General features: G+C 39.3%; 3 protein-coding genes across 3 annotated transcripts; 1 reads left to right on the forward strand and 2 right to left on the reverse strand.

Annotated features, from left to right (window-relative positions):
* The first annotated feature begins 9 nt into the window (after positions 1-9).
* LOC121946366 (transcription factor HES-2-like) lies at positions 10-1554 on the forward strand. Its single transcript, XM_042490931.1, has 4 exons — positions 10-90; positions 286-372; positions 457-1297; positions 1422-1554. The coding sequence occupies exons 1-3, from the start codon at positions 46-48 to the stop codon at positions 964-966; spliced, it is 642 nt and encodes a 213-aa protein (XP_042346865.1). The 5' UTR covers positions 10-45; the 3' UTR covers positions 967-1297; positions 1422-1554.
* Positions 1555-8590: 7036 nt separating this feature from the next.
* notchl (notch receptor, like) lies at positions 8591-18622 on the reverse strand. Its single transcript, XM_042490715.1, has 11 exons — positions 18400-18622; positions 15815-15959; positions 14353-14685; positions 13844-14064; positions 13072-13396; positions 12408-12583; positions 11559-11620; positions 11258-11381; positions 10646-10743; positions 10192-10523; positions 8591-9517 (listed from the first exon to the last, which is right to left on the reverse strand). The coding sequence occupies exons 1-11, from the start codon at positions 18449-18451 to the stop codon at positions 9007-9009; spliced, it is 2379 nt and encodes a 792-aa protein (XP_042346649.1). The 5' UTR covers positions 18452-18622; the 3' UTR covers positions 8591-9006.
* Positions 18623-19149: 527 nt separating this feature from the next.
* LOC121946032 lies at positions 19150-24807 on the reverse strand. Its single transcript, XM_042490436.1, has 5 exons — positions 24623-24807; positions 24156-24257; positions 23509-23658; positions 22193-22828; positions 19150-21741 (listed from the first exon to the last, which is right to left on the reverse strand). The coding sequence occupies exons 1-5, from the start codon at positions 24666-24668 to the stop codon at positions 20828-20830; spliced, it is 1848 nt and encodes a 615-aa protein (XP_042346370.1). The 5' UTR covers positions 24669-24807; the 3' UTR covers positions 19150-20827.
* Positions 24808-26594: the final 1787 nt, after the last annotated feature.

A 26594-nucleotide genomic window follows, 5' to 3' on the forward strand; every position in this document is an offset into this window, starting at 1 on the left:
TGAAGGACCGAAAGATCTGCCATTAGCTCTTCTTGGATTTCAATCATGAAATTGCTTCAAGATTCAGAGGACGCAAAGGCCGAAAGGAAGGTAATTGTATCATTTATTCTTTAACGAACTGATTTAAGATGTGTCTCCAGGTCACTACTGATCTGTGTTACATCTCTTGAGATGCACATTAGCCTACATGGTGGAACGACAAAACAATTAATTGTTGAAAAGAGCGAAACTATATCAAATTTCAATCTAATTTCATTATTCTCTTATTTTTTTTCTGCCTCGCAGCGTCTCAAACCTCAGGTAGAGAGACGTCGAAGAGAGAGAATGAACCGCAGCCTGGAAAACCTGAAGATTCTTCTGCTGCAGCAACAGGTAAAGACCAGGTCGTCAATTTGTTAAACTTACAAGACTAAAGGGACTGTGAAACTTTTTATAAACTCTTTGTTTCTGTTCCAGGATGCGACTCAGCGCAGAGTGGAGAAAGCTGAGATACTCGAGCACACAGTCCTCTTCCTACGAGACAAGACCGGAGCTGAAGGTGGTGGAGGACAGACACACTCCTTCCAAGACGGCTTCTCCAGCTGCCTGCAGAGAGCTTCTCAGTTCCTGGGACCTGAAGGGAAAGGCCTGTGGCTCGGAGCGGCACTGAATGCGTCTTTTGCTGCTCGCTTCTCCCGCTCAGACTTTGAATCTGCAGGCGCCCAAAGAAGAACAGAAGCCTCTTCACTAAGGTCTGTGCTTCGCAGGAAGTCGTCCAGGCACATTCTTCGGTTGCTGATCCACAGGTCCCGGCACAGACTGCGCACACCTGCTATGTCTGTAGCCGTTTGTGTTCAGAGCCGTGGAGAATCACATCCTCCTCCCACAACTCCACAACAGCCCAACACAGTGAGGAGACGAGCGAGCAAACAGAGCCCGTCCCAGAGCCAACCGGTCAACCAGACTCTGTGGAGGCCTTGGCCCTGATCACCAGGCATGGACCTCCTGAAACTGAACTTTCAATGACTTTAATAACCGATTGATATTCACTGGTGTCAACCGTACTGTTCCTGAATGAATACTTTCATTGTTATCTAGTGAACACCGACCTTTGGTCCTCTGTTAACTCCTCACAGTTTTGGTTTTCAACCTCAAAGTCTGTAAATAATGTAAAAATGTAACTTGTGCATGTGCTGTATGTGTGATAGGGTTGACTCACTACTTGCAGTCAGTGGGGCAGCCATGTATTCTGCCTGCAGGCGCAGGGACTCTCCCAGAGTGGGACACACTGCTGCTGTGCTGAGGAGCGAGTTCAGAGGTGAGTATCACGGAGCTGAAGAGTTTCTGTCCTCTTTCAGATTCTGCTCCAAACCATCTGATACATGTATGACTCGAGATACTGAAGTCAATAATGACTGAGTGTCCATCCATCACATTTTCAGGTGTGGGACCTCAGGGTTCGAGGCTGGGAGAGCCCCATGAAGCCCCTCACGTTCACCTGAGTGCCATGATGTCTGCTGGCAGTCATGACACCTGTGTGTCTTGTATTTTCTATAAATGAAACATCTTGTCTATTTTGCACACTAATTTATTTGGGATGTCTCCCTATGGTGAGAACAATTCTTTTGGTACAATAAAAACTTTTCTAAAAAAATGAAAAGTATGGTATCACTGTTGTTTGTGCTAATATTGCAACATTATTCGTCTGTCGCACGTTGACAGCTCTCTTTAGTTAAGAGTCAGAGGTGTGAAGCATGGCCTCCTGCAGAGCTGCATCCTTAACGTCTGACCAGTTTAGTAGCAGTTCTTACTTCAAAGACGCCAGAAATAGCCCTGTTCACACATCAGTCACTCCGAAAAGCTTCAGATTTAACTATTATTAAACCTAATACAAAGAAAATACAGCCCAATGAGTCAGCACAAAAGATTAACAACTAAAGATATGTTAAAATAAAATAAAATTATATATAAAACAAGTCCAATGCAGTCCAAATCTGTTAAAATAAGATATAATAAAAATATATGCAAAAAGTTAATATAGCCCTTATATGAGCCCATGGCAAACTTTATCAGAGTGATTATGCACTAAATCTCACTGCTTTTCCATCAGGACCAATGTTGGTTCTTCATAGACCAAGTGTCTGTAGGTACACCAAGTAATAAAAAGATTATTATTAAACTCTACCTGACAGGATCAAGTTTTTATAGCCGAAAATTGTGTCTACGTTTGTAGTTACAATAGTTACAATAGTACAATAGTTACTGTAGTTAGTATTCATTCTCTCACTATCATCGCCCCCAGCTGCTCACAGGTCATTTGTTTTCTGCGCGTGTCCGGTGTAAATTCACAGGAAACAAAACGCATCTTAACACCTCCTGCAGCCCTTTGAAGCTCAGTCACACTCAGAGGGAAGTCGTCGGATTATAGCTGTCTGATAACTGAAAAATCAACAGTATAGACATACTGAATGATTGAAACTAGTTTACTGTTTAAGAAATTTGGTGAATGTTAATTATCAATGCACAGAAAAATGTGCCAAGAATTAAAGAGAGCAATCTTGTGAAAGTCCATCAGTCATATGAAATGATGCTTTGATCTTTCATAATGCAGTTTAGTTTGGTTTGGTTTATTTGCACAAAGTTAAGGAAAAATATGACACAATAAGATTACAGAGCGAAGTTAACTTTGCAGGAGAGGACAGAAACCCAAAGGGTTAATACAAAATCCTCCCCTTCAAATCACCAACTCAGTAAAACCCAGTAAATCAAAAAGCAGAAGAAAATACAGCAAGAAAAGCATATCAAAACAAAATAACATCAAGTAGTTAAAAAACATGTACCATAAAAGAAGAGAAAAAATGAAATGAAAAAGAGGAAAATTATCAAGACACCCTTTTGAATAATTTAAATGTGCAAGAGTTGCAATAGTCAGCACTATATAAATAAAATATATTTTTAAATGGTTCAGTTAATCAGTTAATTATTAATTAATAAACGCAGCAGTCGCTTTTATTTATGTTTGTCAAGGCTGAAATTAAATTATGATACAAATCCAAACTATAGATGAAATTATGTAGGCTCGTTCAGTAAAATATAGTCGTCTGACATAAGACAATACTTTGACTAAAATCTAACTTTTTATTTTATTTTGTTTTATGATTTTTTAAAAAACTTGTTTTATTATTATTATTATTATTAGTAGTAGTAGTAGTAGTAGTATTTTTAACTTTCAATGTATTGGTTAGTGGTCCTGAAACACAGCTCCTGCAGTACTTGTTACATTACAGGGATGTCTGATGTATGAGAAACACTTTTTGTCTCATTCTCGTGGGAAAAGGAGATAAAAGCGCCATTTGCATCTTTATTATCTGTTAGTCTTCGTACATCATTAAAAGAAGTGCGTGGAGGACTGCGAGCTTTCAGGTTCCCACACACACACTTACACACGCTGGCCAGTCAAATGCAAATTACGCACCGAGGATGCTCCTGCACTGTGTTCATTAGTCGAGCTCATTCTGATTTTCTGCCTCAGTTTCAGCGAAGAGTTCACTGACTAAACCCGGTAAAAAAAAGTATCCTGCCTTTATCAGCTCACACAGTTTATTTGAATGCCTTTAATTCGTACCCAGGACTTAGTCTCTGACAAGATTATCTGAATAAAGCTCAGCGGGACCCAAACCGCTGGTTCCAAATGTGACTTTCAGTGGAGATATTCTATTTTCTTGTTGCGTAATTGTCGTCTTATTGGGGGATCTTATTTATGATATAGCAATGGCATTTGACGGTTTTGGGGGGCATGTGTATCATAGCTTTCTAAATGAATGGTGAGGCACGTGCCAAAACTGTATGGCTGATAATTGCAATATACAAACTTTCATTTGAACTCAGCTGAACGACTCTTTTTTTCTGTATATCTTGACGGGACCGGCGAGTATCTATATAGGAAAATATGTAAAGCCTTTACCTTTTTTTTTTTTTTTTTTTTTTTAATGTGTTTTGAGATTCATTCAGTCAATTATTAAACGTTTTTCAGCTTGTGCGAGTTTTAATCACGTGCGAAGAGGTCTCGTGCTGCTGGATCTTCTGCACGTGTCTGTCTCAAAGAGTTAGATGAATTTCAGAGCTCATTAAATTCCAAAGAGACTTTTTTTTGTTCCAGCAGTCGGTGTATAGACAGAGTCCAAGATGGTACTAAAGTAACGGATCTGACTTCTTACATCTCTGGTTACATCAGGTATGCGCGTGAAGATAAACTGTCATAATGTGGCAGTGAGAATGATGGTCACATGCTCTCCAAACCAACTGACAATGAACATATATAAACAAATGGCCTTTAGTCGACACAGCAGCACGCAGACAAAAGCTTAATAAGTGTGACTGTGGGAGAGTGTCCCCCAACTCTCTCGCGTGGAGCAGGAAGCTCCATCCACTTTATTACCTGTTAAAACGGATACTTCATTCACAAAGTGTGCTTGGAGGAGGAGTGGCTCTCAGGTTCCCACGAGCACGCGGGGCTCCAAGAACAATCATAAGGGTGTGACAAGACTCAAAAAGGTGATGTCATTTTGTTTAAGTACTGGAACTAATGACATTAAATGAAAGGCCCGTGCGCAGAAGGGATATGGATTTTACAGGTTAATTTTACAAAATATCATGTGCTTAAAAATAGAGTTTTACGTTGAGTTCTTGGAGGACGATCTGACAACAGATGACACAAGGATTAAATTTTGGTTTGTTTATGGATTGTATGCGACTGTCCACACCGACAAATCTTCAGTCATTTTGACAAATCTAGGAGTAGCTCCTTCATCTCTTTCTCATGGGAAAGTTGCACAGGAGCTGTAGTCACCTTTTATTACGTGTCAGAAACGATACATCATTACAAAGAGTGTTTGGGGGATGAAGTGGCTTTGAGGTTCCCACGCGTTGCTTGCCATGATGTCATGAAACATGCCGCCGTTTGGGTTTAATCTCATTGTTTCACAGGTATTTGCAAAGCTGTGCGTAAAAGCTAACTTTACGCATGACACAAATATGTTATTTTCAGCACATTTTGCCGGTTGTTTGTATATTAAGAAACGTGTTTCGACTAGAATAGAATATATTAAGCTTTGAAGTATATGTTTTTTCATCCATTTTAATTATATTATTTCACAGGTAGACCCATTTACAAGGTTGTGCCTAAAAGCTAATTTTATGCATGACAGAAAGATGCTATTTTCAGCAGACCCTGAAGGTTGTTTGTATTTGGAGTTTTACATGAAAAACATATTTAACGCTGAACAGCAGTTTTGGCTTTGCTTTATTTTTCATTCTTAGCCAAAGAGACAACAGTTTCTAGAGCTGCGCACAAAAGAGTGGATTTTATGCACGTCTTAACAATTTCCCTTGTTTATAGAATTTACAAGAGCTTTAATTGTGATTCAGTGATTCTCTGAACGATGATTTATGATTTTATTTTCTGGCCCCTCACTCTCTTTTCTCTGACAGTTTTTCCCCAAAGGCATGTCTCATTTCTCTGTCCATAATAGGGCGTGAAAAGTCACCCACAGCCACTTGTCTGAGCTTGTCTGAGATGTTTGCTGCTTTTCCTCACACATGTAAATGTGTGTGACACGAGCTAGTAACACCTTTCACGGGTGCGTGCAACTGACACAAAGGTCAGCGGCACGTGCCCGTAGATTAGTGACGGGTCTACAGGTGCGTCGTTACGTTCAGACATATGTTCATTCATCTTCAGAGACTTGTCAAAATCGTTAAAAAAAATTAAATAGATAACGACGAGGACAACGTTATTTACTCAGAAATAAACTATCAGTGTGGAGATATTTTATTTTCGTAGAAAGTGCGAGTCAACACACAGAGCACGTGACGTATGTAAACAAAGCCGTACTCCGGAAACGTCACATCCCTGTCAGGTATCCAACCTCGCTATCTTGACGCAGCAGCTGCTCAGTTTCAACTATGTTCCGCTGAAAAAAAACGTGCATGCCGGCTGAAATTCATCCGTGCTGTTCTGTCGGGAGATGCAGAGGCTTAAACCAGCGGTGAGTAAGAGAAAGAATAAACAATAAATGTGAATTGAAAGTTATGAGTCGAGGAAAAGTCTGCCTGCTGCTAAATTAATTTAGGCCATAAAAAATGCCAGGAGCTTATGCTAATAACATGTTGTATATGTGGCGGAAACGTGATTTACAAAATACAGTTGTTTTGTCTGTGATACTTGATAGTTATTATTGAGTAGACTTTTTTAGGTTTGCTAAGTGATCTTGTTGTTAATCCATGTTTGATGGCTGCTGGGAGGAGTTTGCTGTCAGGACTTTGAGTCAGATATCCCTGAAGTTTTTGGAAAAAGATCCTGGTCTGAGTTAAAGGGTTCCCTGCTGGGTTCCCTGCTGAAAAAAACCCAGCTTTAAACCAGCTAGTAGCTGTTTTAATTGGTTTTAGCTGGTTTTAGCTGTTCGAAGATGGTCTTAGATGGTCCTGGGCCAGTTCTTACTGGTCTTTAATTGTCTGACATGCTGGTGTGACCATCAAGCTGTGCATATTTATTTGCATGCATGACACCTAACAGAAGACCAGCTAAACCATCAAAAATTATGCCAAAATGTACTTTAAGCTGGTCAAAAACCACCTTAACCATCTTAAGCCGGTTAAGATGGTTTTTTGTCAGCTGGGTTTTCTAACAGAATGAACCAGTTTTAATTATTTACAATTATTTGGATGCTCTTTTTCATAAATATAAATAAACAAATAAATAAAAAGAGGTGTCAGCTTCTTCTGTAATTGTTTTAAATGAGCAGATAATATTGTCTTATATTGATTGCTGGCCCCTAAATCGAATTGAATCAAAATCATATTGAGGCAGACTTTGTGATATCTGCAAATATTGTATTGTTGTCCAGAGCATCAATATAATGTCATACTGTGATGAAACTACTGATTTACACCCTAGTGTCTACAGTACATGCAAAAGAAATTGATTGATGTGTTTTAATAACTCGACCTTCATCAAAGTTGTTCTGAAAAACAGTAATCTGCTGTTTTTTAATGATATGCCCAACTCTTGCATTTTAAACTGGAGAAGATTGTCAAACTGCAGGTAGAAAGAGTCTCTGAAAGAGAGCAGAGTGCTTCTGCCCTGCCTGACTATGATGCAAGCTAAATTGAATACTAAATAAGAAAAAAAATCCACTGTTTTTGAATTAAAAGTCACTTTATTTCATGCATCAGTAGAATTCTGACATCTTTGTGCAACCGTATGCGTTTCTTTTAAAGGTACAAGGTAACTTTATTGTCATTTTTCTTAAACGTAGTTTAAGAAGTAATGAAATTTTAAGGGACATTGTGTAAGATTAAGATGGGAATTAGTGGCATCTTGCAGTGAAGACTGCACAGTGCAACCAGCTGAAACTTCTCCTGGTTAGAATTCCTTCAGTGTTTTACCAGGAGCCAAGTTATCAGCAGAGGTTTTTTTCTTTTCCAAAAAAACCCCAAAAAAACAGACCAGGTGATTAAAACACTGAATAAACCAGTTTCATGTTAAAAATATGTGTTTTTCTATGTTGCTGTCATAGGAGATGATAGCAAGCCTCGCACTTGCTAATGTGTGCTCACCTTTGTTCTCTGATAACTTAAATCCAGATGTTGAGGAGGTTTTTGCTGGGAGCTGAATTATCTGCAGAGGTCTCTTCCTCTCCAAAACAAACAGACCAGGTGAATTAAACTTGTAAAAACACTGAACAAAGCAGTTTAACCTAAAAAAATATATTTTTCTGACACTGCTCATCTCGGTTGGGTTGCTAACTATGGCTGCCAATGTGAAAACGCAAAAGGCCTTGTGTTTCATTATGTTTCTTATTTTGAGGTGATTGTACACCAAATAAAACATATTATATTTCATTTCTGCCAATATACCCTCCCTAACACCTGCACACTGGACCTTTCAATAATTTCAATTTGATAATTTCTACAGTAATCAGAATTTAACCTGTTAGATGTCAACACAGTTAATATATTACAATATTTGGCATCAATATTCACAAGATATTGCAGTTTCAGCTTTATGGTGATTTTCATCACATTTGATTGGCTTTCACCTCAGACATGTTGTTTAATTGGGCTTTGACATGTAACAGAAATTTTCCAAAAAAACAAACAAACAAACAACAACAACATCAACAACAACAAAAAAAAAAACAATACCCTCCTTCCCTAGTAAAAAAAATACAAAAATAATAATTTAGGCTGGGTGAAAACTGGGGAGGTGATTTGGGAAGTGCTGCTGTGTATGAAAGCAAATAAGAGACATCAATATTTTGCTGAAATACTAAAAGATTTCTGGGTTTTAGGACTCATTACTGTGGCACTCTATGTGGTCAATAAAACATAATTCAAATTTTATAGGTTGAAAAATTCAGATTCGAATGCCTAACTTGTCCTGGGTTGCTTGGACGGTGCTATTTGAATTTCTTCAACCTAGATCTAAAATTGACCAATCCAGTTTGAGCAAGCTGAACCTTTTTTCTCTAAGATTTGAATTTTTAAAATATCAAAATCAGTAAAAATGTCATATTTTAATTTTAAAGAGGTGAATTCAGAGCAAGAAAAACAATTGATACATGGTTTTCAAAGTGAAATATTTAAATGCCATGAATTCAGTGGTGTTAAAATGTCAAGATTATGTAAACGGTGGCTGTAAAAATCTCAATACATAAATCTCGTATTTGCTTCCATATCTGTGTGTAAAAAAATAAGTAATCTAACAAGCTGTCAAGGTGTCAGGTGACGCCAAACAGATGCATAGTGGATAATAATTAAGGTCCCAAAATGACAGTAAATAAAGGCTGGACTCCTTCAAGTTTTGGGCACGCTTGTAAGCCCTCAGGTTTGCATTGGGCTGGACAAAAAAAGACACCTAATGTCAAACTCAGTGTCTCTCTTTCGGGTCATTTAATTCGTTTCTTCGTGTGTTCTTTGATGCTATTCTTACGGGCTGAATGGCAGATGAAGTTTTGTTTCTGTTCTCTACAAGGCTGTTTGTGTGGAGTCAGCGTGGTTGTTTGACCTCTCACCTCTGGATTTCTGCTCTGAATTTGTTAAACTCACCGCTGCTTGTTCTGCTCTAACGGGATTGTCGTCATTAACAACTGGCGGGCGATCTGATTGGACGGCGGCATCTGTGGGAGGTGAAACAACGACTCTTTCTATGGGCTCAATGGCTGTTCTGTCTGTCACAATAACATAATTGGGCTCTGGCTGATGGGCACTGGAGCGACGCTGCAATGCATGTTGGGTGCACGAGAAGGAACGCTGTCTGGGGGCGGGCTGGGGCGACAGGAAGTGAGGCGTTGCGGCTCTGGGGACTTCCTGATGCCTGTCGCGATCCTCGTCTTCTGAGGTCACCTCCTGTAAGGTGCTGATTGGCCGAGGGGAGCGGCCCATGATTCTTGGAGGGACCAGCGCTGTTGCTGATTGGTTGAGCTGTGGTCGCCAGTTCTGAGGGGAGGGGTACTGCACTCGGTTCATTGACCAATCACTGGCAAGACAAGAAAGTCATTACACACGTTAGACACAGTGACTTACAGGTGAAATCCATAAGATACAGATTTACTGTGCTGTTTGTCTGACATGAAAAAGATTTAACACTTAAAGCTGGGGTAGGCAGTTTTTTTTTTTGGTGTATTTGGGGAAAAATCCCATAATAACCTTTGATGTTGTTGTGATGTTGACCATGTTGTAATTCAAGCGGGGTGAGGGAACACTAGACTCCTGCATCTATTCTTGGCTCTGTTTAAAACTTAAGAAAATCTTGGCTGTGACAGGAGACTGTGGCCAATCAGAGGTCATTTAAACCATCTCTCCCACCACAATGAGTGGATGTTTGTGTTCAATTTAACGAGATTCCCTTTATATGTTTTTGAGATACAGCATTCAGAAGAATGGGATGTACGGATAACCCGAAAACATAATGCCACCAGCCACAGTTAATGCTGGTACAAAGGCATGAAAATACCATCACAATTTCTGTAAGCCTTAGGTGACGTCATCAGATCATTTGGTTTGTTTGACCAATACTCTAAAATCTACATATTTTTAATTTATTGTTGATTTACCATCACATACAACTAAAAAATCCTCACATTTGACGGGGGGGATCATCAGAAGGCAGACAAAGTGCTGTCTATGCGTGCTTTATTTCGGAAACCTTACTTTGGTGGAGGCGGGGTCATATCTCGATGCCCTATGATCCCAGAGAAGGACGCACTTCTTCCAGGCAGGCCTTGTGATCCGACCCACGGCGAGTACATCAGAGTTCGCTCCTCCCACATCATGTCATTGGTTGAGTCGACGGGAACGGGCCCTCTCTGAATTTGGTGAGCCAGTAGGAGCTCCAGGACCTGGTGACGCATGCCCTCTCTGGCCACATCCACTGGACGTCGTCCTCTTCGATCGTGCAACTCAAGGTTGGCGCCATGGAGGAGGAGAAGTCTGGCTGTATCATAGCAACCATGGATGGCAGAGAGGAAGAGCGCCGTCTCGCCCTACCAGAGAAATAGTCAAAAAACATTATTCTGTGATGTGTGGAGGATGAGCAGTCAACTTTAAACATGGATAAATGATGATTCTTAGTCCTCCTTGATAATCTCTGGTAACAGAAACTCACCTTGTTGTCTTGCAGGTCGACAGCGGCCCCGTAGCGAATTAGGGTCCTTGTTAGGGAGAGGTGGTTTACTGAGCTTGCCCAGTGCAGGGCGGATCTCCCTGAGAGAGACAGTGTGAGTGGAGGGGAGGTAAGGGGGAAGAACGGAGGGAGTAAGTCAGCCAATGAACAACCATTACACAACAGAGTCGAGCCCAAGGTGGTGAAGAGAGGGAGAACGGAGGGATGTGGAGATGTGAATTGTTTCAGCTGAAGTGAGATGGCAGACGAAAGGACAAAAGGACAGCAAAAGCAAGGAAAGATGAGCAGCAAAGTTAATACGTCCATCGACCCGAGTTTGAGCACCAGATAGCACATTAACTTTGTTCTGAGTCAGAGGAGGGCAGCAGGGGAGCTGGAGGAGGACGAGATGGAAGCCGTGGAGACATGAGCACAGGACGGGAGAGGAGGGACACAAAAAGAGGACGTGAGAGAGACGGGGGTAAGTTACACCAGTTACTCAGCCCCTCAGTGTACAGGTGTCAGGAAATAATGGCTTAAAAAAAACAAACCACGGGTTGAGTCAGACTCTCAGGTACCAAACTAATTTTAGTAACTGTGGCACAGGTGCAATACCGGTATGATCGGTGTTGTTGACTGGTACTCCTGCTCGCAGCAGCTCCAAAACCACTCTGTCCAGCCCGCTACGCACCGCTCGGATCAGAACCACAGAGCCATCAGGGCCACACCACTCTGCAGACTAACATTGCAACAAAACCATGATGAGTATATCGAACAGACATACACATAAAAATAAAACATATTTCACATAAACCAACATATTTAATGATTGTACACAATGTGGCAACAATACTGGCTCCTCAAAACATGGATAGCATCAAATGATTGCTGTTAAAAATAAAAAAGAAAGACAGACCTGCTGGGGCGGACTGAGCAGAGGAGGCGGCATGGCGTTTCTCTCCCATCCTCTAGGTGGAGCTGAGAGGGAGCAAGAATCATTTAAGGTGAATCTCCAACCGACATGTGTGAGGATTTTGATACACATAAATGGATATTTGCAGTTGACATAATCTTTTTCGTCTTAGACTGTAACTTTATACTGCAAGTCTCGAGAGTATGTCAGTGTGAGTCCAGTTTCTTCATTAATACAGGCTTAATTTTAACACCACATGTGTCGTGGTGACAATATGCTCTGATTTTAAGATATGAGGGATTTTCCTAAAAAAACAATGTTTACAAAAGTAATCCCTCTTAATCATCAGTTATGACCCATTTGAGGTGTGTAGTGGTGTATTTTTCTGCAGAGAATCTTTCAGCCCGTTCTTACTCTGAATTTGTCAAACAAACTCCCGACTTTCGCCCATTTGTTTCCCGTGTGAAACCAAATATTAATGCACTGTAAAATCTGAGAAGCTGATCTTACTGAAAATAATCTTGGATTCCCGTGAACAACTTGTGAAGTTGTTGCAACTTAAAAATGATTAGTGGAATTACCTTTATCTTTTTAAGTGTTTGCAACATCAGAAAACAAAGTTAATCTGTCTTAATTTGATCACAACAAAGATGATTTTGCCAATGATGAATTAAAAATATCCACCAGCCAATAAGAAACAATTAGTTTTGTGGTTTTTTTTTTTGTGTGACCATGGTATAGTAATTCTTGACATGTTAAAAATATATGCTCGATTCTCAGCTGTATAAAAGCTTTGGCAGCTATGAATGAGTGACTCAGTGAGTAAATGAATGACTGACTGTTGAACCTTACGTTGTACAGGTCTGCGGGGCTGCGAGGTCCCACCGCGGTAGTGTTTCTGCTCCGGGCTCCTGTGGTCGCAGATGGAGGCGTCCTCCTGCCGCCTGGAGCACCTCGCATTGATGTCCTCCATTGAACTCTGGGTGAAGTCTGTGTCACTTCCTATATCTTGGTCCCGTTTGAGAGGTCTGGAAAAGTTTTGATACATCACATTTAGAAATTGTTGTACTTTTTATGAGGTCACATCATGTCTTTTTCTTTCTCCTTATTTTGATCTATGAGTCACCCGAAGGGCTCTGTAACACACCCAAACACAAGAGTACAATCTCGCTATTTCAGGGTATGTTTTTCTTAAGTGGTGACATTCATGGGTGTGTAGTCTTTGAGGAGCACAGAAGGGACTAGAAAAAGTCCTAAAAAAAAAAAAGTTATAAATTCCTGCAAAATTCTCCCAAACCTTGGTTTGATATTGACTTAAATTATTAACTGATTATCAGAACTGTAATATATATATATATATTTATTTATAAAATAAAGGTGCCATTCACTTTTTTTTTTTTTTTTTTTTTTTTTAAGACCTCTTTAGTGTTTAAGAAAACACCAAATTTGTGGACATGACATCACCCCCCCAGCAGACTAAACATCCTGTCATGTCTTTCAAAGCAGCTCTTCTCACCGCATTCGAATGGCATCCTCCCCCAGCGGCTCCCTCCTTCTCTTTTTCTCCGCTTCCTTCGCTTTCTTCTTTTTCCTCAAGCTGATCTTGTCTTTCTCTCTGCTGGATCGCACCCTCTGCTCCTGGTGGACTTGGTGTGTCGTCAAGGCCTTGGATTTGGGGTCCATGTCTGTGACCGTGGACCGGTGTCTCACCCTGTTGCCACATTCCCTCTCCGCCCGCCGCTGCCTCACCCTCCTCACCACCAGGAACACCACCAGCGCCAGCACCAGCAGCAGGCCAATCGCAACGGCGATCACGGCCCACAGCCATGCAGGGGTCGTCTCTGAGAGAGGGAGAATCGAAAATTACTGTGAGGTAGGTCAGTTTTTTTTAAGGCTGCATGATATCAATACATGGGGGTATTTCTGCTTTATTTTTTTTTTTTAATTAAATAAAAAAATAAAGACATATACATATATACTGTACTTACTAAAAAGATCAATAAAAAACAAACTTTCCCCCCTCTATTTTCAGGTAATTTTCTACTCTTTATTTTTTAGTCATGCCTCGTTAAGTTGCTTCTCCTCAGGTTTCAAAGGGTTAAGGGATTCAATGTTTGAACAACTGAAACTCAGACCTGCAGCACTGACCGACACTACACACTGGAAACGGAAAGGTGTTGTATAGTGTTTTGTTTGGATGAAATTCAAGTGTGTGTGTGTGTGTGTGTGTGTGTATGTGAGAGAGAGAGAGAGAGAGAGAGAGAGAGAGACAGGACATGTGAGCCTACCTTTGATTTCCTCTTTTACCGTTTCCTCCTCTCTGCTTCCTATTTCCTCTCGGACACCTCTTATACTGATGACGGACTTCAGCTCTGGGAGGGTGGGGAACGAGCCAGGCTTCAGCAACATTACGGCACGCAGGAAACTGGCTGCCTCGGTGGCATGGGGGAAACAGGTAGAGGGCAGACGGGAGCACGGCCTGTTGTCCACTTGGAGGAAAAGGAGTGAGCTAGGAAAGAGTGAAATAGAAGGAAATGGTAGACAAGAGCAGATACACAGAACCATTTGAAATCTGTTACATGGACATAAAAAGACAGTTAACATGTCAAAGTATCCTTGGGCAAGATACTGAACCCCAATTTGCTCTCGATGCTGTGCCATCGGAGTGCGAGTGTGTGTGAATGGTTACTGATTGGCAGGTGGCACCTTGTATGGTAGCCTCTGCCAGCAGTGAGTGAATGTGTGTGAGAAAGGGTGATTGTGGCCTGTAGTGTGTGAGCGTTTTGAGAGCACTTACCCATTGGAGTCAGTCGCAGATGCCTGAGCCAGCAGGTTTGCGAGCTGCTGAATGTCGAAGTCAAACAAGTTCCCGTTGGTGGAGAGGGGGGCGTATCCTCTTAGTTTGAGTGGCGACTGGAGGAGGACGCTGAGCGCCCAGAGCAGGGAGCTGTTGGCGAGGGTGCCACGTTGCTGTGGGATGTTGGTGTGAAGGATTAGGGTGCCTTTGGACCATATGGGGCTCTGGTGTGTGAAGCAGTCGCTGCCGTCCCATCCACAGGGGGCGCTGTCGCATCCCTGCTCGCAGTGGGAGTTGGCGTAGTGGTCGCGGCAGTACTGGATGTGGCCCGGACTGAGAACCATGATGGATAAGGATAAAAGATTATAATTTTATTTATTTTTTTATTTTTAAAAGAGACAGAAGAAGAGATCTGGCAAAATTAAATCAAAGTCTAGTTTTTTTTCTTTTTTAAAAAAACACCCAGAGCTTTAAACAAATACCATTAGATGTGGCATAGAGCGCCCCAGTAATAAATCCTAAAACCTGAAAATGGATTAGTATTTCAGCACCTTGAAGTTCTTCTTGAAGTTAGTCGGTTTTTGGTTAGTTGCCTGAAATACTGTCTGTGGCAAACACAAGTTTAAAAGACTTTCGCTTTTTGTTTTATGACATAAAATACATCAGTAAATATCCCACTTGTGAACTTGGAAGCTTTTATTTGTCAGAAAAGACTGTCGCTCACCAGAGGCTAAATGAGACTACAGAATGTCGTCACGCCTCACATGGCTTCACAGCCTGTTTGTGGCGGCGACCTGAAACAGTGGTTTAGTTCATTTACAGCCCGACATTAGCTTTTTACTTCCAACAATGGAATCTACACTTCAAAAATCCTAAAAGTAATGTTCATTTGTAAAGATTATTTTGCTGAACAAAACATGTTTCATGAATGTTTGTTTGCCACAGAGCTGATTTTCTATCCAAAAAATATATCCAATTTTAAATTGGAATGACCTAATAAAATATGCAAACCTGTGCTTACAAAGTCACCCATGATTTAACCCCACCACCACTTACAGTCTATTTGAACACTTGAACAAACATTAATGTGTTACTATGGGATCCACTTGAGGAGAAATTAGTATTCTGTTGTGGAAAAGTAATTTTAGTTAGTCTGTCTGCTCCGTCAGAGGATCAAGAGAGTGAACTGTGATTTCTATTCACATCAGAGAACTAAACACTTAAAAATGTTTCAGTAGCCAGTCAAAGTAACTGGTTACTATTAACAAAATAATTATGTTAGTAACCAGTTATTATTATTAATGATTATTAAAGCCATGGCTGATGAATACATACATTTATATTTCCTGCTTGTTGTCACTTTATGGACAGTAATAATAATAAAAATAATAATAGTTCAAAAGGCTGATTATGTGTGATTTTTTTTCTGGTTTCTATAAAATTGACAGCAAAAATGTTTTACTTGCACTGTCCCCTGTCCTTCAGGCAGTCGAAGCCGTCTTGGAGGCACTCAGGCGCCATACACTCTCTGTCACATGACCCGTCTCCAAACTTGTCCTTGCACTTTCTCTTGACTGGACACTGACCCCACGGATCACTAGATGCAGCTGTGGAGACAAGTGCAGGTTAGTGGGGAAAAAAGTGGCCATAAACGTAAATTCTGACTTTTGGGGGGTTAATATATAATGATGGTGTATTTGTAATTGGCCTACTGTATGTTTTATGAATGTCTGTCCTTTGTGTTGCTAATTTAAACTGCAGGTGAATTTTATAAGCGCTAAGATGTCAAAGGCAAACTTGCATATTCACTATATTTGCACACTTTGCGAATAAACTGTAAGTATTTTTCTTAGGTCTTGTAGTATGATTTTATTATGCAAACTGTTTTCACTAAGCTTTTTATCCCAGGACCGACTCACCCACATATTCAAAACCCTCATTGTCCCAGACCATTAGCAACTATTCATAACAATGCAGGTCAAGCCATGAAAGGTGGGTCCTGATACGGACCGTTAAAGGAAACAGGAAATGAGCCCCGACATAAACAGGAAGTTTCCAGGAGAAGCGAATAGCAACAGGAAATGGAGTGGGCTGGGACTTGATAAAGGTCGAAGGTTGTCGCCATGGTGATGAGGAATGTGATGAAGTGGGACAATGGGCTTGGCAGGTGTGTGCGGGACCATAAAATCATAGCATAAAAAAAAAATGCATGAACAATGGTGCTGAAATTAGATATGTTTCACATGACTGGCACAAAGAGACATCCTGATACAAGAGGAATAAAGATATGTCCTTATAAAAAATACTTTTCACTTTGTCATTAAAAGGATATTACCAAATGTTAGGTTTATACAGTGGTAACATAAATAAGTCAATTTGGATATATTTTTAGCCCTTTAAAACGTGGATTGATGTCACTTTTCTTGTGCTGCGTTGATGGATTTCACAAGTATTTAAACCTTTGTACCGTGACAAAATGTTTAAATGTCCTGAAAAATGTATTAATAATTATTAAATTACATATTTAAGTTTATGTTACAGAGTTTTGTTTTGGACTTTTCTTTCTTTTTTTCCCTTGTTGCTAATTTTCAGGTAATTTTCTTGTACCTTTTTTTATAACCAATTTAGTTTCTTTTTTTCTCTTTTTGCGTCATTTCTTCAGAAATTGTTCGTTGCCATCTTTCAATGTTTTTTTTAGAAAAATCAAGCCAATATGCTCAGATGTTAAAATATTAAAATATTGTATTTGGTGAAAAGATATTTACTTAAAATTCTTCATTAACATCTTAAAAATACAGGACTTCAAATTATATTAAATTATATTATATTACGATATTATCATGATACTTATGTCGCGATACAATTTCATTGCGATTTTAAACATGTTGCGATAGACTGAGTATTGTGATAACATATATTGTTATATATCACCTTTTTCAACTGCAAATTATGTCCTCAAAGGTAAAGTATTGTCAACATCTGTTTTATCTGTTCAGATAGTTTTCAATCTTTTCATTTGACTTTGATCATTTTTTTTGCAGCAAAATGTATTTAGTGGACTTTTGGTTATTTCCTTTTTTTTTTTTTAAAACATTCTTTCTTTTTTTAGACTAGTTTTCAGGTAATTTTACTTTATTTTTTACTACTTTCTTGCTAATTTGGAGGTAATTTCTTCTTTCATTGCTCAATGCCTTCTTCCCATTTTTTTGAAAGAAATCAAGCCAGTTTGCTCAGGTCTTAAACGGTTAATTTGTATTTCCGATATTAACCCTTTGAAACCTGGATTGAGATCAGTTTTATTGTGCTGCATTCAGATGCCTTTCACAAGCCCCCCAACCCTTTGAAAACTGAGCAACTTGGTTTGATATCTTTGGAAAAAATGGGGAGGAAAAAAGAAAATTATCAACTTGGAAAAAAAAGTCCCACAAATTGCAAGAAATTTATCGAAAAATACTTAAAAAAGAGGAGAGGATTATTAGAAAATTGGAAAAAAAGACTAGAAAACTATATTTATATAGTTTATAAAGTTTATAAAGTATACTAAATAAATAGACTTTTTCAAGGTAATTTTCTTGTTTTTTTGTTTTTTTTTTGGCTTATATTTGGGCCATGTCTTGTTTCTTTTTTTTTTTTTTTTTTGTCATGTCTTGTTTAGTCGCTTGGTGCCTTCCCCTTGTCTTTTCAAAAGAAATCAAAACAATATTGCTTAGGTTTCAAAGGGTTAATAATTTCAATAATAAAAAAAATCAGCACTTGGCGTCCATGTTTTGATACCATGTTGCCACACAAAAATATTGTGATACTACCCACTATCAAAATTTTTCCCTCACCCCTACTATTTTTTATAAATAGGCTCACATGACACAATGCTCCTTAGAATATAAATATATAAATAAATATAAATCAATTAAAGGCAGAGAGTAGACGCCACTAAACTGGTCATCAGGTTTGTATCCCATAGCCACAGGATGCAGTTTCACAACACTTTGAACAGGTGATGTGTGTCGTGTATTGATAAATCTGTTAAGAATACGATGGCTATCTCACCTCGACACGTCCAGCTCAGTCCCAGCAGAACAAACGTCCTCAGAGCGAACATCCTCAGGTTGTTTGGGTCACCAGCTGCCTTTTCCTTTCAGCTCAGAGAGATCCAGCAGTCCGGTCCAGCTGTTTTGTAAACCTACAGCGTTTTACACTGCTGTTAACCTGTAGCTCTGTTGTAAAGCTGCCGTCCTGCTGCTCACAATGAACTCTGAGTAAAGTTACCCAATCCCATCGCCGCCGCTGTCGCCACCAACACCTTCCAACCCCACCACCCAGCCCACTTTGTTCACTTGCTCTTTTTTTTTCAGAGGCCCTGCGGATATCTGGACAACTTCCTGCCACTGTGTGGAGAAGAATAGGAGGGTGATGACCGTATGTGCGTGTGTGTGTGTGGCTCTTACTGCGTCTCAACTTGAAATAATAAAACACACAGTATGGGGTATGTAAACTGTTAGAGGAGCCGTTATTTCAATGTGTAAAAAGCTGCAGGGTGTGAGGGGACGGCGTGGTTTGAATTTGACCTTTACAAAGAATCTGTTTTGTCCAGCTGCAGAGTGAAAAAACACTTGACTGTGAGTGCTCTGCCTCTTTAAAGACTGCTTCTGTTACTTGTCATTATTTAACCCACAAAATAATATAGAACATTTTGGACTCAAATGTCTCTGTTAAGCACAACGTTAAATAAATAAGGACAAAAAAATTAAGCAGTTTGCAGTATTGTGAGTACTTTAACACAGTTGACTTTGAATTTTTACACTTATTGAAATTCCAAACAGCGGATTAACAGATAAATATGTTTTAGTATTATTTTAGTACACATATTTTGACACATTTTGTCTTAACCTTGAACTATTAACAATGTTTGACAAAACATAATAAAAAACCTGTACATTTTTAAGGAACAAAGTAGCATTCCCCAGTACAAAAACAAAATAAGTGTAGTGCTTAAATAATCACATTCATGTGAAACAACTGTCCAGCTGCATTAAGACTGGATTCCTTCAGTTCAGTTCAGTTCGGATAGTGTGAGCCTGGAGGATGCAACCATAGTGTATGTTAAAGGGGACCTATTATGATTTTCCATATTTTGCATCTTCTTATATATGGTATAACAGTGAATGATATTTATATTAAAAAGGGCCAAAGTTCAAATCCTCAAGTTCAAATCTCAGGCTTCGGAGAGTTCTAAATATTCTGTTTCCAAGTGTTTTTTCTACTCTGGCAACAGTCTGACATCATAGTGTGCTGGATTACTATATATGGTCATCTGCTGCAGGCAAACAAGTGTTAACATTTGTATCCTACATGCTAATGTCAGGAAACATGTAAACTTGGTTGCTGATGTTATAAATTTCTCCTTGATTTCTGATCGTTTTCCTGCTGAAACATGTCTGGCTGTGTTAAGAAGGTTTTATTGGTTATTTTTCACGGTACAAAGTGCTGCTATTCTCTGTTACATCAGGTTCACACTGGACGGAAAGGTGCCCCGATATGTTACCTGTGCCACAGACGCCCATCAGCAGTTGCCAGGCTGTTCACACCCGGAGCGCATTTCTAAGTGCAGGTAAGCAAGAAATTCTGCTCCTCTGCTCTGTCTGAGCCCTCTCTCTGTTTGCCTGATTTATTTATTTAAAAAGGGACAGTGTACACTAATGCACATATAAACAAATTACGTGCACCCAAGTTAACTAGGGAGCTAATTTTCATCGGTAGTCACTTGCCTGATGTTAAAAGGCATCTTAAAATAACTGTGTAGTGCGTGTCTGTCTATGTGTCTGCTTGTTTGTCTCACTCTCTGTTTAGACACAGTTGACAAATATGTGGAAGAATGGGATGCATATTTTATCATCGATTTATCATTTATCTAACATAGCCTTTTCATTAAAAAAATAGACCAGAGACAGAAACTGTTGCTGCAGTTTTTGAACCGGCCACTGAGGCTGTGGCACGACACATTGCTCAACATGGACGGCAAAAATAACGGCAATGCTCTACGGAAAATCTGTGTTTTTAAGAGCGCTTCCACGTCCAGTGTGAACCTGATGTTACAGTCATTCCCCAGCAGTATTTTGCTAATGTACATGTAGCTTCACACCAGCTGTGATCAGACATGTTATCTTCATAGCTGGTATTGACCATTTTTACCTGATTTCGGATTTTTTGGGGGGAAGTCATTACAGATGTTTCAGCATAGACAGTATGAGGAAAATACTGTTGTTTTTTTAACTATTAAAGCATGAAATACAAGTATGAACCTTTAAATGAACATAATAGGTCCTCTTTAACAGGTTTTAATGGTAAGTGAGATCACTGAGTCATTTTGGCAAAGTCTTGGAATTCACCTTTCCACAATGTGTAAATGATCACGTTTTAAGTAATGGAGCAACAAACCGTGAACGCCATCCTTTAACTTTTTAGTCTTAATCGCTCTCTACTGGTTACACACTTTCTCTGGTTGTGGTCCTGGAGCTCCTCTTTCCAAGCAGTACTCCTCCCAAAGCTCATTAAATAAATTCCCAGTTGCACCGAAAGAACACCCTTGATCCCTTTTGGGGTCACACAATCCCAAATCCATCTTTTTAAATACAGCACAAAAAACCTGCCGAGAGAGCGGAGCCGTTTTCCTCTCTAAGCAGTGGTTGTAGTAATGCCTATACACCTCGGACATGTTTGAGAACACCGGCTCCAGGTACAGCTTGGAGACGGATGTCCCACAACAGTACGAGGGCAATTTGGGTAAACTCTCGAGGAACTCCTTCAGGACGACATGCTCTGAAGCTTTCCGGGACTTCCTCTGCGTTGGCTTCTTGGTGGTTTCCTCTGAATTGTCACGCTGGGATGCATTTTGTGCCCAGTTAAGCACTGACCACTCTCCAATCCCGAGTGTGGAGAGGAACATCTTTTTGCAAACTTGTTTCCTGTCACCGTCGGCTATTAAATGATACCGCATCGAAACCGACCTTCTCGACTGAGTCCACGGTGCTCGTGTTCTTTCCACCGGGTCGCAGTCGACTAACCCGGACACATAGATCTTCCTCTGAGCCCAGTTCATGCATTGCCAGAAGCTAGTGAAGAGCTCAGTCCTCGTTTCGTCACTGAAGTCAGCACAGAAGCGGTTTGATGCCCTTTTGCAAGCACTGGACGTGCATCTCAGTCCCATTGTCCTCTGACCTTTCGTTATGGTCGTGCCGTCTTTCTTTCGTTTGCTGATGTACGGTTTTCCCTCCATCCTGAGTTGCTTCTGTCGATTTTGCTTCCATGTTAGCGGCTTGGCAACTCTGGATTTCTTCCCGGCTGGCCCCTCTGGTTCTGGTGGCCGGTCTTTGTCTGCAGCATTCACTTGTTCTGCAAAAACAGGGAAACTTCATTAACATTTATGAGGCAAAAACTATGGAAAATAATTGTACTAAATAACGTTATTACATTAGTGAATAAAATATGACTTCATCTAACAGTTATTTCCATTCTCAATTAGTCTGTTGATTATGTTTTCCAAATTAATGAATAATAATATAGCCTATATAATATATATTAAAAAAGAAAACTCTCAGTAACAGTTTTCAACATTTGAAGGTATTATCTTGAAATAGTCTCATCAATTTACAATAATAAAAGAAAAGCACAAAATCCTTGGAGCAGGAAGGAGCTGGAACCAGCAAATGTTTGGCAATATTGCTTGATAAACAATTAATCGATTATCACATTTTGTGCCAGTTGACTAACTGATTTATAAAATAATTGTTTCAGCCCTTCAACTAACTTTAGTGAGTAGGTGAAAAATAGAAAAGACACTCACCCTGAGTAACGTCCACAGTGATACTGGCTGCAGAAGAAGCAGGGCTCTGTTGTGAGCACTGAGGGACAGTGACACTCTGCCTCTTTTCTAATTTGTTTTCATTTGATTCGTTCTTTTTTGCTTCTCCTCTCTGTGTCCAGTTGAGCACAGACCACTCTCCTATCCCCAGAGTGGACAGGAACATGTTTTTACACACTTGTTTCCTCTTGCCATCCACCATCAAGTGATAACGGAGTGAAACTGATCTCCTCGACTGTGACCCCACCGCCCGAGATCGTTCCACGGGGTCACGGTCAACATGTTCTGCCACATACAGCTTTCTCTGAGCCCAGTTCATGTGCTGCCAGAATTCATCAAACACTTTCTTCCTGGCCTCCTCGTTGATTTCATTACAAAGCCGGTTTGAAGCCTTTTTGCACGCGTTCGAGGTGCACCTCGGCCCCACTGCTCTCGGCTGTTTTGTCACAGCCTCCCCGTCTTTTTTGCGTTTGCTCACGTACGCTTTGCCCTCCATCCTCAGCTGTTTCTGCTTGTTTTGCTTCCACTTTGATGGATCTCCGACTCTGGCTTTTTTCCTGCCAGCTCCAGCCTTATCCAAATTAGCGTTTCCATTTTTGGCAGCTGTATTAAAGTGCACTGAAAAAGCAAACACAAAAACCCATCCGGATTAATTATTGTAAGCAGCTGCCTAAAATACATAAACTCAGTTCGCAATTAGATTTTTGGTTTATCAAACACGACATTGTGCAATAAGTAGTGTAACTCCAAGCTCTGGTTAAGAACTGCGATAGTCTACAGTCATATAGGACGCCCGTCCTGCGTTTGATGAACTTGAGTATGTGGATCCACAGATCAAAAAACGATGGAGCTTTTTTCTCTTTTAAATGGTCCCTTTTTCTTTTCTGATTAGCATTAGAATAAGTTAAAAAAACACTCTGTGGAGAACATAAATGGATACATCCCATAAAAAAAAGCAAGACAACGTAAGAGAATATACATATATAATATATAATAAAGTAAAAATTCAGACAAATACCAGATGTCTGAACATACAGGGATTCATAATTAGATAAATTAATATTCATTAATAACTGCATAAATGTTAATAATGTATAAGAAAGTAATTCTAGTCTACAGGATATAACCCCCCCACCCAAAATAACAACCAATTAAAATAAATTACCGGTAATAACAGTGCATCAGTAAACAGGGTCAAACCATCATTCTTTTCCATCTGCAGATTAGAGTATGCGTTTAAATTTTGGGTGCTGCAGGTGTTTCAGCTGCACACATCACTTTACCACACTGTTACTCACTGGTGTCAGCACCCAGAGGACCTGCAGTCTGTAGAGGAAACTGGGGAGTCATTTGTGGCTCTGCCATCATTACCGAGTGGGACCTTTTTCTGGACAGTCCATCTTTTTGCAAGTCAGATTTCCTATTTGCATCAGTGACGTGCAGATAGTCTGGAGGAAACAGCACACAAAAACATCTTATCAGTGGTGAGCGGAACTGAATTTATTGTACTGTCTTCAACCTTATAACTCTACTCTACTACAATTTGGAGGAAAATAGTGTACTTTTTACTCTGCTACATTTATTTGACTACATGAGTTACTTAGCAAATTTAGACGAAAACAAATTATAAATCACCTAATACATTATGTATGTGTGTATTATTGAGGATTAAGCTACTCAGCAATATCCTTTGATACCAGGGCAAATTAATGTTATTTCTTTTATGGGGAGAAGCAACCTAAAAAGACATGGCCCAAACATTTGCAAAAAATAGTGAAAAAGTTACACGAAAGACAATCAGTTTTCCAAAAAAAATGAAGCAGAAAGAGAAAGACACCAAAGGGAAAGAATTGAGTTTGCAAAATACATTTTTCTTAAAAAGTGCAGGGGGACTGCTTATGTCTGGGGCCCTGAATTTTGGTGCTACAGCCCTGCTCATACACACCTGGTGGGATGTGGTGCAGCCCAAAAGTGTCAGTAGGTCTGTGTAGAGGGGGGTCATTGGTGGGTTTGTGATGGAGACCGATATCCTCCATTGCTGCGATGGCTGAAACACAAAAAACAGGTTGCTGGACGTCTTTTGCACCGTGCAAAAACACTAACATGCTTTTTAAAAACGCACATTCAATCGTGGCGTTTTTCATTTGTCCATTCAGAACCAATAAAAAACAATCTAAAACACAGTTCGTGTAGAATTTATCAATAGACAACAAAGCCATGTGTGTAAATCCAGATGTTTTTGACGTAAAAGTAGGCGTTGCAGGGCCTGACATTGATCGGAGAGGTAAGTCGAAACCGCTGTAATGCCTGTCATAGTGCATGTTTGTTTAACTTTATGTGTAGCTGATTCACAGCGAGCGAAACTACGACTAACAAGCTTTAAAAATAACACACAATTTCGGCTTTGCTTACATAGTGTTATACATTTGAAAACGTCTCGTAGACCCGTCGGTTCCATCCAGATCAGATCTCAGGTTTCCCCGCTGCCGCCGGTTCACTCCTTCATGGCTCCGACACTCAAACAGCACATCTGTCCGCGCGGTTTGCTCGAGTTTTATTTTCCTAAATATTTCAACTATCGGATCTGAGGAGCTTCCCACTGCCAGCTGCCATGTCCGAGCATGCGCACTGGATTTAAAGCTGGAAAATGGGAAGTTTATTTTCTCAGGGACTGTTCGTTATGTACGAGAGGTGGGGAGGTGGTGCAAAAAAAGGGTACGGCATGCCAAATATATATTTTAAACCTTTACATGTCCTAACTAAGAAAAACAAACGATGGATTATTTTTCTTTGCATTTACTATTTCCTGACTAAAATCAATGTTTATTTATTTATTTGTGTATTCATTAATTTGTTCATTAATTTTTATTTATTTATTTTGAACACACCCCATCGTTTTTAAATTATAGAATTTTACCAGTTTAACAGTTGAGATGGCAGTTCATGGTAATGCCAAAACAGAAAGAAAAAAATAATAAATTAAAAATAATTTTAAGCTACAATGCTTGTAGTTAGTTTGTTAGTTTGCCAACATATATCAGCTTGTTACCACAGTTAAAAAAAAACAAACAAAAAAAACTCTTGAGTTAAAAAAAGTATTTTTCAAGACTCCTGCACAAGACAGGCAGCAACATACAGTAAGTTACAAATGGAAAAAATACAAAACAACAACAACAACAAAAACCCCACATAAAAAGAACACAAAATTAAGTTACTACAAGGAAGGACTAAAAAGTATTAGTATTAGTAGTATTACCAGTATTTGTATTATTTCCAAGTATTTATTCTAAATATTTACCATTACAATACATGGAAAACATCCCAGAAATTGTGAAAGAAAATCATATGTATAGATTTTGTTTTCATTAAATGTATGATGGAATAATATTAAATATATGAAGAAGTTATGAACAACAGTGAATATTCATCCTTTTTTTATTTAATAAAAATTGTGAATTTATTATCTTAGCATCACTACCTTTACAGACAATTCACCTGTTTGCTTTAGCATCGTTTTAGATGGAAAAATAAGATAAAGATAAATTATTTAACTCTAGGCTTTAGCTCATGAGTACCAATAAATGTGTCTTTCAAAATAATGAATGGTCTTAAATTTTGTTTATTTACTAGCAAATAGTCAATTTCAATTTCATTAGCTGAGCTTCACTACCTTTACCATACAAGGCCAAATCAACTGTTTGGTCAAGCATGTTTTCCAAAAATTATTTGGGCTGGTGCGTTCAAAGAGGCTACTTAAAATAGCGAGAACATATTTAGCTTTGCTCACCCCATCCTTCAAACATAAAAGCAAAGGAGAGGAAGGAAGCTATCAGGGAGTTTGAAGTTTCTGCTGTGGGTTCAATTCCCCCAGTTGTCTTAAAGTGGGCAATAACACTCAAAAATGTCAGGAAATAGTCCATGCCAAAAAAAAAAACAACATTCCTGCATGGTGAAAAAAATACAAAGCAACACAATGAATGCATATTCTAAATATGAACTTTTAACGAAAAAAAGAAAGAAAGAAAACTGTAATCACCAAAATTTTGATTAGTAACAAGTTAAATTACATATTTTATTCACAGTAACTAATTACAATTACAATTTATCATTTTGTAATTGAATTGCATGTAACTTGTTACTTCCCGACACTTCATCTTCTTAATGTCATTATTATTATTTTAGTAGAAGTATTATTATTTTAGTAGTGTTAGAATTAGTAGTATTGTTGTTGTTTTGCATGGCAGTTATTTGTTTCTATTTATCTATTACTGAATTACAGAATTAACTGAAACTGTTTTTTGTACATAGTAATGTTTTACCAAAGGGAATGTGATTGGTAATCAGCAACACAAGTAACTGTAACTTAATTACATTTTTTCAATTA

The sequence above is a fragment of the Plectropomus leopardus genome, chromosome 7, assembly GCF_008729295.1.
Source record: "Plectropomus leopardus isolate mb chromosome 7, YSFRI_Pleo_2.0, whole genome shotgun sequence".
NCBI lineage: Eukaryota > Metazoa > Chordata > Actinopteri > Perciformes > Serranidae > Plectropomus > Plectropomus leopardus.

Excerpts from the sequence above, each read along its gene's own strand:
- LOC121946366 (XM_042490931.1), top strand. The coding sequence starts at position 46 with ATGAAATTGCTTCAAGATTCAGAGGACGCAAAGGCCGAAAGGAAG. Across the intron at positions 91-285 it reads ACGCAAAGGCCGAAAGGAAG|CGTCTCAAACCTCAGGTAGA; the intron begins GTAATTGTATCA and ends TCTGCCTCGCAG. Across the intron at positions 373-456 it reads TTCTTCTGCTGCAGCAACAG|GATGCGACTCAGCGCAGAGT; the intron begins GTAAAGACCAGG and ends TTTCTGTTCCAG.
- notchl (XM_042490715.1), bottom strand. The coding sequence starts at position 18,451 with ATGTTCGCTCTGAGGACGTTTGTTCTGCTGGGACTGAGCTGGACGTGT. Across the intron at positions 10,524-10,645 it reads TCGACCTGCAAGACAACAAG|GGCGAGACGGCGCTCTTCCT; the intron begins GTGAGTTTCTGT and ends TTTCTCTGGTAG. Across the intron at positions 9,518-10,191 it reads ATGACCCCGCCTCCACCAAA|TGATTGGTCAATGAACCGAG; the intron begins GTAAGGTTTCCG and ends TTGTCTTGCCAG.
- LOC121946032 (XM_042490436.1), bottom strand. The coding sequence starts at position 24,668 with ATGGAACCGACGGGTCTACGAGACGTTTTCAAATGTATAACACTAT. Across the intron at positions 24,258-24,622 it reads TTTCAAATGTATAACACTAT|CCATCGCAGCAATGGAGGAT; the intron begins GTAAGCAAAGCC and ends TTTGTGTTTCAG. Across the intron at positions 23,659-24,155 it reads GCTGCACCACATCCCACCAG|ACTATCTGCACGTCACTGAT; the intron begins GTGTGTATGAGC and ends TGTTTCCTCCAG.